Source organism: Myotis davidii, unplaced genomic scaffold, assembly GCF_000327345.1.
Source record: "Myotis davidii unplaced genomic scaffold, ASM32734v1 scaffold444, whole genome shotgun sequence".
Taxonomy (NCBI): Eukaryota; Metazoa; Chordata; class Mammalia; order Chiroptera; family Vespertilionidae; genus Myotis; species Myotis davidii.
The window spans coordinates 497,690-507,238 of record NW_006294767.1 but is presented as its reverse complement, the minus strand read 5'-3'; the positions used below and the strand labels follow the sequence as shown (position 1 = coordinate 507,238).

The following is a 9,549-nucleotide window of genomic DNA, read 5'->3' as shown; positions in this document are numbered from 1 at the left end:
TGTTTCTTGGAAGTCTTTGCACTAAGTCTTCCCCACTTAGTCTCTGAATTCCCCCAAACATGAAAGCACGTGCTGAACAGCACACACATCAAAATGACCTTTACTGGACACGTGCCTTAGGGAAGAGAGGAAGGGAGAGGGACGCTGGTAAAGGGCACTTTTCCATGGCATGCTCTGAAAGTGCAGGCAGATGCCCCAACTCTGGGGTGAGACAAGCGTCAGGAGTTTTCAAGGTGCTCCAGCTGACTCCAATGTGCCACCAGGCAAAGCGTCCCCCACCTGGACATTGCTGTGGTCCTGCAGCCTTAATCAGAGCTCACCGGGAGCTCCTAGGCCCACTGGGTCCCCACTGGGTCAGAATCTGCGTTTTAAGTAGTTGCCTGGGGTGTGGTTTGCATTCGGTTTTGAAAATATCCCTAGATTGTATGGCCGTAAATTACCCCATGAACACAGAAAGTCCCAGAGAGCCCCAGTCCCCACAGCACAGGTCTCAGGGAATCATCCTCACGGCTGAAACTGGGCATCAGGGGCAACGGGAGGAGAAGCGACCTGGGAGCCCTCTGAACCCTCTCCCCTGGAACAGAACTTCTAGCCTCTGTCTATTCTGGCGTTTTCACAATGTCGGCGTCTGGAGCCACTCAGAGAGCCTCAGCAATTGCAATACCATGACATCGGCCACCCGCTGCCCATCATCTCAGACCAGGAAGTGTCCGAGCGGCCGGAGTGGCAGGTTCAGGCCTGTCCTTGTGCTGACCTTCCTTCCTTCCTCCTGGAGGAAGTGAGAGAATGGGGCCCGAGCTGAACAAGTGGCTGTTCAGGAAAGTGTTTCTCCTTAGTCGTTATCCTAACAAAGTTACGGCCAAGGGCATCCCAGAAGGAGGGGGCAGCCCTGACTTGCCCAGGGGAGAGGTGGAGGGCACCTGATAGCAGGGGGACTGCAGGGCGCACGTCCCCACGGAGCCGCTGGTGTTTGGACAGCGAGGCCTGATAACACCTCTGGGTGCGCCTCTGACCTCTGAAGGAGACTATAAAACCCAGGGGCGGATTTTCTCCTCTCAGTCTTCTGCAGGAGGGGGACCCCCAGAAGCAGGGAGGATGGCGGCGTTGCAGGAGAAGAAGTCGTGCAGCCAGAGGATGGAGGAATTCCAGCGCTACTGCTGGAACCCGGACACGGGGCAGATGCTGGGCCGGACCCTGTCCCGGTGGGGTATGTGTCCGGCCAGGTAGGGCAAGGGGAAGATCTGAGAGGAGTGGCAGAGGCCCACCACCAGCAGCCTGGGGCTGGGGGTCCAGGCTCCCGGGACCCAGGCCCGCCCAGGCTTCTGGCCAGGCCTCACCTTCCTCACCAGGTGACCTCAGAGGCCCATTTCAGCTCTTATGCCCCCTGGCACCAGGCACCCACATGGTGGGAACATCTGAGGATTGACTGGCCCCAAAGTTCCAGGCTTAGATTGGAGAATAGCAGTTTGTAGTTATTATTCCTAAACTTCACAATTTTTAAAAAGACTTTGAAGTCGAGGGGTATGGGGTTTCTTTGGAGCAATGAGCATGTTCTAGAACTAGAGGTGATGCTTGCACAGCGTTGTGTGTAGATGCACTGAGGTTTTCACTCCAAGACGGTTGAAGAGGTGGGGTTCCATGGGGGTCCGACCACGATGAGGAAGTGCGCAGCTGCGTCTGATGGGCCTCTCCCCGCAGTGTGGATCAGCCTCTACTACGTGGCCTTCTACGTGGTGATGACCGGACTCTTCGCCCTGTGCATCTACTCGCTGATGTGCACGCTCGACCCGTACACGCCCGACTACCAAGACCAGCTAAAGTCACCAGGTAACGCGGGGGTGGGGGGCCATGCTCCAGCCTGCACATCAGAACCCCACGCAGGTCAGGGCGATTCGCAGTCCCGGAGGTGCTCAGTCAGAGCATAAACCCTCAGGGAATGAAGCCCTCAGGGGCACCCAGCAGCGGCCTCTGTTCCTCCCACCAGCAGCCACGGGGCTTTGAGGGGTACACCCGCGTATGGACAGCCCCTCGGCTTCTTTTGATGAGGCGGAGGCCCCCAGATTATAAAGTCTGACTCTGGCTTTAGTTGTAATTATTAAAACAGAGGTTTTTGTGACCGAGTCTTTATACCACTTACTTTGTATGGGCCTACACGCACAGCAGACATAATGGCAGGATATGCAAAAGACTGTTCCTAGCCAGACAAGAATGAAGGATTTAGGCTTTGGTTTCCACTTCGAGTCCGACAGTACTTCAATCCAGAATAGTAATTCAATCCAGAACATGAGTCTTCTCCAAGTGCAGTCAGTCTACCATCCTCTGGGGTGAAGGTGGACCGGCAGTGGGCTGAGCCTCCAGTCTCCTGAGTCGGTACCAGATGGGTCATTGGTGACAAGAGTCAAGGGCTCGAGACAGTGAGGCGTCCCCTCCACAGTCCTGGCGAAGGTGATTTGAGCCAAGACTTCCACACCCCGCCCATTAACCAAAGGTGACTTTAAAAAAAGAAAGCATAAAGGAAAGGGAGGGAGGAGAAAGGAAGAAATGAAGCGCACAGTAACTCAGAATGGTTATCGCTCGCACATCCCTAACTTTCTCAGGAAGATAATGCCCCCAGGAACATGCAACAGCAGCACATAGGAAAAGAAAATTCACAAGTTTTTTAAGAGAAGCTGCCTCAGACGGTCTCCAGCAGTTGAGCTGAGCAGGTCCAGGCCTCCTGCTGGGCTCTTCAGTGAATCTGTCCATAAATAATAACACCAAAGTGCTTTGTTGGGCGTCAAATTTTAGCGTTAACCAACAGATGAAGCATAGAGGATTTCATTATAATTTCAGAACAGAATGTAACATGTTACAAACTTGAGAACATAACCATAACATAATTTGCTCAAAGCCCTGAGGCTGGAAGGCAGGCGAGATGTGTTCCCCTGGTCACGGGGAGGCGGGGAAGGGGCAACAGCTGCCAGGTGAAGCTGATGAACAAGTTCCGTGAAAACCTGAGAGCGCGCTCCGAGTAAATAGTTGAAAGCGGGGAGTGGAGACCTTTCTTCTCCTTTAGACCTTTCTGGAGGTTTGTGTTTTAAACCATGTACAACTGTTACTTTCACAACATCCATAAAACAACCAAAACCCTAGCTTACTTTTTTGTTACCTCACCCAAGGATGTTTTTTTCCCATTGATTTCTAGAGAGAGTGGCAGGAACGGGGAGGGAGAGAGAAAAAAACAAACATGGATGTGAGAGTGACACATCAATTGGTTGCCTCCTGCATCAGCGCCTACCGGGGCTGGGGAACCTGCCACCAACGTACGTGCCCTGGATTGGGCCTCAAACCCAAGACCCTTTGGCCCACAGGCCAACGCTCTAACCACTGAGCAACCAGCCAGCGCTAGCTTACTTATTTTAAAAGTCACCTGTACAATCAGGGAACTGGCTAAATAAGTCGTAAAACATCCACACAACAAGGCACGAGTGGTATTTGTGGACAGAAAGAGGTGAGCTGATATGAAATGCCAGGGAAAAGTGGTTACAACTGGTGTCGGAACAGGAAGAGAGGACAGTGGCATGTGGAAAACAGGCTCCCATTCATCTGAAGAAACACGTGATATCTTTGTATTCACAGAAACAAGGACGTTTCCTAAGGATGCACACTAGACTTAAGACGGAGAAAACTGAGGGCTGGCACTTCAACTTCCCGCACTTGTACACTGTTATTTTTATAATCAGTGTTGTTAGAACGCATTCGTGTTTAACTAACACCAGTGGAGATCTTGCAAATATGCACCAACTATAACTTAAAAAACCTAGTCGACTCAGGGTGAGCTGTCACCTGCAACAATGAGTGTGGCCCCCTGGGTGGCACTGGTGCAGTCCTCATGTGTGGGAAGAGCCCACCCGGCCTTCAGCTGCACCACACCCTGCGCCCAGACGCTCGTTCCTCCGCGAGGCTCCCAGGCCGGAGGGCAGGGTCCTCCCTGAGCAGCTAGCACAGAGGACACCTGACCGTGACCCCCTGGCCTGGCTGCCCTTGAAGACCTGGGCCCTGCTGGTCCCGCTGCATCCCACCTGGGACAGCTCTGCACACAACTCACCAACTCAGCAGCCACCAGCTTGGATGTGATGAACATTTGGGGAAACTAGTGTCAGGCTCTCTTTCCAGGGGTGACCTTGAGGCCAGACGTCTACGGGGATGAAGGCCTGGACATTTCCTACAATATCTCTGACAACGGGACCTGGACGGACCTAGTGCACACCCTCCACGACTTCCTGGAAGGTAAGGTTGAAAACACTCCCACAGCCTTTCTTTCTCCTTTTCTAAGAACATGTCACTAACAGCCCCGAGTGGCCACGTGGAGAGAGGGCCCACAGGTGTGTCTGTGCTGGCAGGCTACTCGCCAGCAGCCCAGGAGGACAACATCAACTGCACCTCCGACAAGGTGTTCATCCAAGAAAGCTTCAGGGCCCCGAACCACACCAAGTTCTCCTGCAAGTTCACCACAGACATGCTGCAAAACTGCTCAGGCCTGGAGGACCCCAACTTTGGCTTTGAGGAAGGAAAGCCGTGTTTCATTATTAAGATGAACAGGGTGAGTATAACAGGGCTGGAGGTCAGAGGTCCAGGATGAGGCCCGTTGGAGATGGCTCTGGGGCGGAGGGCCCATGTTCAGCATACCCACCTGTCCAGGGTTCCAGAGGTGACCGGTCACTTACCCCGCTGCCCCTTCCATGCTCTGCACCTTCATTCAGAACACACCCATTATGTTGGCTCCTAAGCTGATTATTTCTCTCAGATACAAGCGAAAACAATCCATTCAAGCACAGCATCTACATCAGTGGTTCTCAACCTTCCTAATGCCGCGACCCTTTAATACGGTTCCTCATGTTGTGGTGACCCCCAACCATAAAATTATTTTCGTTGCTACTTCATAACTGTAATTTTGCTACTGTTATGAGTCATAATGTAAATATCTAATATGCAGGCCTAGTATGGCACCTGCCCGCGCGTGCACATGAGTGTGAGCTGCCATCACACCTGCCAGGTAGTTTCATTGTTACAAATTGAACATAATTAAAGCATAGTGATTAATCACAAAAACAATATGTAATTATATATGTGTTTTCCGATGGTCTAGGGCAGCCGTGGGCAAACTACGGCCCGCGGGCCGGATCCGACCCGTTTGAAATGAATAAAACTAAAAAAAAAAAGACCGTACCCTTTGATGTAATGATGTTTACTTTGAATTTATATTAGTTCACACAAACACTCCATCCATGCTTTTGTTCCGGCCCTCCGGTCCAGTTTAAGAACCCATTGTGGCCCTCGAGTCAAAAAGTTTGCCCACCCCTGGTCTAGGGCAACCGCTGTGAAAGGTTCGTTCGACCCCCAAAGGGGTCGCGACCCACAGGTTGAGAACCGCTGATCTATGTGATGCTCTGTGGTGACGGACACCGAGCAGCAGAGCACGAGGCTCTCCAGCGTGGCCGGGGCAGCCACGTGTGCACAACACCCAGAAAGCAGGGCGTGTACAGGCGCTGGGAGGGCACCTGGGAACCGTCCAGAGCAGAGGTTTCTAACCTGAGCCAGGGACCCACTGGCGGAGCCAGGGCCAGGCGCTGAGGGAAGCAGACCAATAGAGCCAATGCGAGCAAACACAGGAGTGCACAGAGAGCCGAGGGGTGGGACCTGCCAGCAAGGTGAGGCCTGGGGGCCAGGGACTCTGAGCATCTCCCTGGGCCTAGAGGAAGCCACCCATCTGTGCACGGTGCACATGCCCCGGGTCCTAGCTGGGGTCTCGTCAGAGCTGCCTGGCAGTTGCAATGGCAGCTCACACTCATGTGCACACAGGGGCCGGTGTGGGGAGATGGCAGGTGCCATGCGAGGCCTGCACACAAGTGGGCACACAGGGCCAGGACTGCAGGAGGCTGAGAAAGGCCTGGATTGGGAGAAGCACAGATGGGCTGATGGGGAGCTGCCTCACAGGAGGATGCTGTGCCCTGATTCGGTGCAGCATGGAGGGCCTGGAAGTGGCAGTGAAGGCTCAGACCCTCCGGTCCAGATCTGCCACCTGCTGGCCGCCCGCTGGGGGTTATCAGAACAGGAACCACCCACCACCTCCAGACCCTTCTCAGTGCCCTGTGGGAACCCCGCTCAGGCAGGTCTCCCTGTGCTCAGATGAACATGAGGCCACCTGGACACTTTCCCTTCCAGATCGTCAGGTTTCTCCCCAGCAACAGAACGGCCCCGAGGGTGGACTGCGCCTTCCTGGTGAGTGTGACCATCCGTGGCCATCCTGGTATTGCTAGAAAACCCGTGGGGATAACTTAACTGGTTTTCCCCTAAGAATATCTCATTTTTCGGCCTAATAAACCAGATACGCAAACTGCACAAATCATTGTTTAAAATAGTTTTATTACAGGGGATAAAAACCTAGTAAGAGAAAAACGTGTTATTGTTTTGATTCAAAAAGCCTCTGGGACAGTATATTACTAACACACTTCAAAATGTTTGCTGGCAACTGGAGAAACTAAAGCACTTCTACTACTTTTTTCCAGGGGCACTTGTATTGTTTTGTCCTTATCGGCTTATTTACAAAAACATGTCAGACTACCAGTAGCTATGGTTGTTTAATAGTGTATGTCTTTGACTGCTAAGGGTCGCTCCATCCACTGAGCCAAACTGGTCTCGGCAAAACTGGTTTTTAAGTACAAGAAAAAAAATTAAATTTGGCCCTGGCCAGTGTATCTCACTGGTCAGAGCATTGGGTTGAGCACCGAAGGGTCCAGGATTCAATTCCCAGTCAAAGGGCACATGCCTGGGTTACAGGTTCGATCCCCAGCCTCCGTTGGGGCATGTGCGGGAAGCTACCAATTGCTGTGTCTCACATCGATGCTTCTCTCTCTCTCTCTCTCTCTCTCTCTCTCTCTCTCTCTCTCTCTCTCTCCTCTCCCCCCGACTCACCTTCTCTCTCCTCTCAGTCTCTCTCTCGTCTTCCATTAAGTTTATGATGGTATGCTTGACAATATCTAAAGTTCTGTTTATTTTTCTTCATTTTATTTCTCTTTGTTTCTTCAACTATATAACTTCAATTAACTTATTATTAAGTTTGCTGATTCTTTTTAAATATATATTTTTATTGATTTCAGAGAGGAAGGGAGAAACATCAATGATGAGAGAGAATCACTGATTGACTGCCTCCTGCATGCCCCATACTGGGGATCGAGCCCACAACCGGGCAAGTGTCCTGACTGGGAATTGAACTGTGACCTCTTGGTTCAGAGGTCAACACTCAACCACTGAGCCATGCCAGCTGGGCTGACTTGAGATTTTAATGGAGACAAGGTCTGACGTCCTCTGTTCTCTGAGAGGCTCAAGCTATCCATCAGGCAAGTCACTGACTCTGAAAGCAGATCCTGATCCCAGAAAGCCACGCACACGTTCAGCCAGCGCTGGCAAACAGCCCGTACAGTTTCATCTGCTTGCATCCCATGTGCAGACAAACAAGCATTCTGGGCTCTATGCCCCTTGGTTATCCTACAAGAACTTAAAATGGTAAACATACAAGTTTGATAAGTCACCAGGAAGTTCTGCACTAACAAAGTACACCCCCAATGGGAGCCCAGTACTGATGATGAAGATTAGATCATTTATGCTAATTATACAACCAAGTGTTTATGTGGTCTCCTACATGGTGCACACATGCACATGCACACAACATGCACATGCCACACGAGACATGCAGACATACACGCAAACACGTTTGCATGCACATACAGATGCAGAGACGCACATATATGGCACATGCATGCACACATACAGACTGGCACTCAGAGACATGCAGACACACATACATGTGCACCCAGACACCCAGATCCTGCCTTGCTCAGGCGTGGCCTCTCCTCCCCCAGGACCAGCACCACAAGGACGTCCAGCCCCTGCAGGTGGAGTACTACCCGCCCAACGGCACCTTCAGTCTGCACTATTTCCCTTACTACGGGAAGAAGGCACAGGTAGGTCCTTCACTTCCGCCTGCAACAGCTACTGAATCATTTCGAACTTAGCAATGATTGGCAGAAGGAAAGCCCTAAGTGTCTTACCTACAAGAACGAAATAAGGCATTACTTAGCCCATTCTGACCAGTTACTGCTCGCTGGCTGTTTCCCAAACCCATGTTCTCCTAACTACCTGAAAACACATTGTTCTCAGGTAAAATATACATATCAAGTCTAACTGTTTTCGTTTTCGACAGCCTCCAAATCCTTTTACACAGCTGCATATCCATTTTAAAGCACTTCCTCTCACTCTCTTGCTTCTTCCTGATTTTTATGTTTTCACCAAATATCAAAAATTTGAAGTTGAATTTGTCACTGTTAGTGTCTGTCCTCTCCAGAGCAATTCTCGTTTCTGAGTGGGTAGACAGCGACCCGGTGAACTCCAGGGCCTGGAGCAGAGCCTATGTGGCCTTACTCAGACAGACAGCATGTAAGAACTGCCTCTGCCACCTGCGTGCCCGCGCTCAGCACAAGGTTCCTGACTCTCTCCCCTTCCCACGCTTCCATTCCAGCCCCACTACAGCAACCCGTTAGTGGCCGCAAAGCTCCTCAATGTCCCCAGGAACACCGAAGTGGTCATCGTGTGCAAGATCCTGGCAGAACATGTGACCTATGACAACCCCCATGACCCCTTTGAAGGGAAAGTGGAATTCAAGCTTAAAATTCACAAGTAAAGGACCAAGGAGGCCGGCCTTAACTTGCAGTAACTCGCAGACCTCCACCCTCCACAGGGCTGCCCGCCGACGCTGCACCACGCCAGCCCTCAGACGTCCAAATGCCAACACGAAGGCAGCTCCGAGACGCCAGACAGGCACCTGTACGCCAAGCGCTCCACGTCAGAATCAGCTATTTCTTATCAAGTCTTCATTATTGTTTGGATAGAATTTGTAGCTACAATAAAAATGTTGGGTTAACATGGTAACCCTAAGGCAGAAGCTATCTAACAAGACCCTAAATAATTTATCTCTTTCTATACAAACATCACTTTTCTTACTATAACTTATTTTTTCTATTAAGTCGATGAACTACCACCCATGTTAATATAAAGACTATCAATACGTTGATATAAAACATGACATGATAATGTACATCCTGGATGCTTGCTTCAAAAAAATGCAGTTTCTAAATTGTAAAAATAAATATATTAAAAAGCCACTCTTACTCTATATAAAAGAGTCGTGTGTTTCCTGATTTAGGGGGGAGAGGGGAATCAACTAAAAATATCAAACACCACTTTTTAAAAAATCCTCTTTTTAAAGTTTCCATTGCAAGTCAGGGAAATTACAAAACCGTTACAGAGGGACTGTCGCCTGAGGGCAGGCACAGTTTCAGGTCGTAGGAACTAGAGGTAATTACAACCAGTTAACCTTCCCTTCACCAGCACCAGTCCTTCCTCCAGCACCAGGAACTCGTGTGAAGTCTGCAACTCCAGGCCTTTCGAAAAACTGAAGTGAGGACATGCTGTGTGAATGAAGCTGCTCTCACCAAGCATCACCCACTTTTC

General features: G+C 50.7%; 1 protein-coding gene across 1 annotated transcript; it reads left to right on the top strand.

The window, feature by feature from the left end:
• The first annotated feature begins 934 nt into the window (after nt 1-934).
• On the top strand, nt 935-9,212 carry ATP4B (ATPase, H+/K+ exchanging, beta polypeptide). The gene is made up of 7 exons (XM_006769301.2): nt 935-1,207; nt 1,699-1,827; nt 4,156-4,269; nt 4,383-4,582; nt 6,205-6,261; nt 7,902-8,003; nt 8,558-9,212. The coding sequence occupies exons 1-7, from the start codon at nt 1,096-1,098 to the stop codon at nt 8,717-8,719; spliced, it is 876 nt and encodes a 291-aa protein (XP_006769364.1). The 5' UTR covers nt 935-1,095; the 3' UTR covers nt 8,720-9,212.
• The last annotated feature ends 337 nt before the right edge of the window (nt 9,213-9,549 follow it).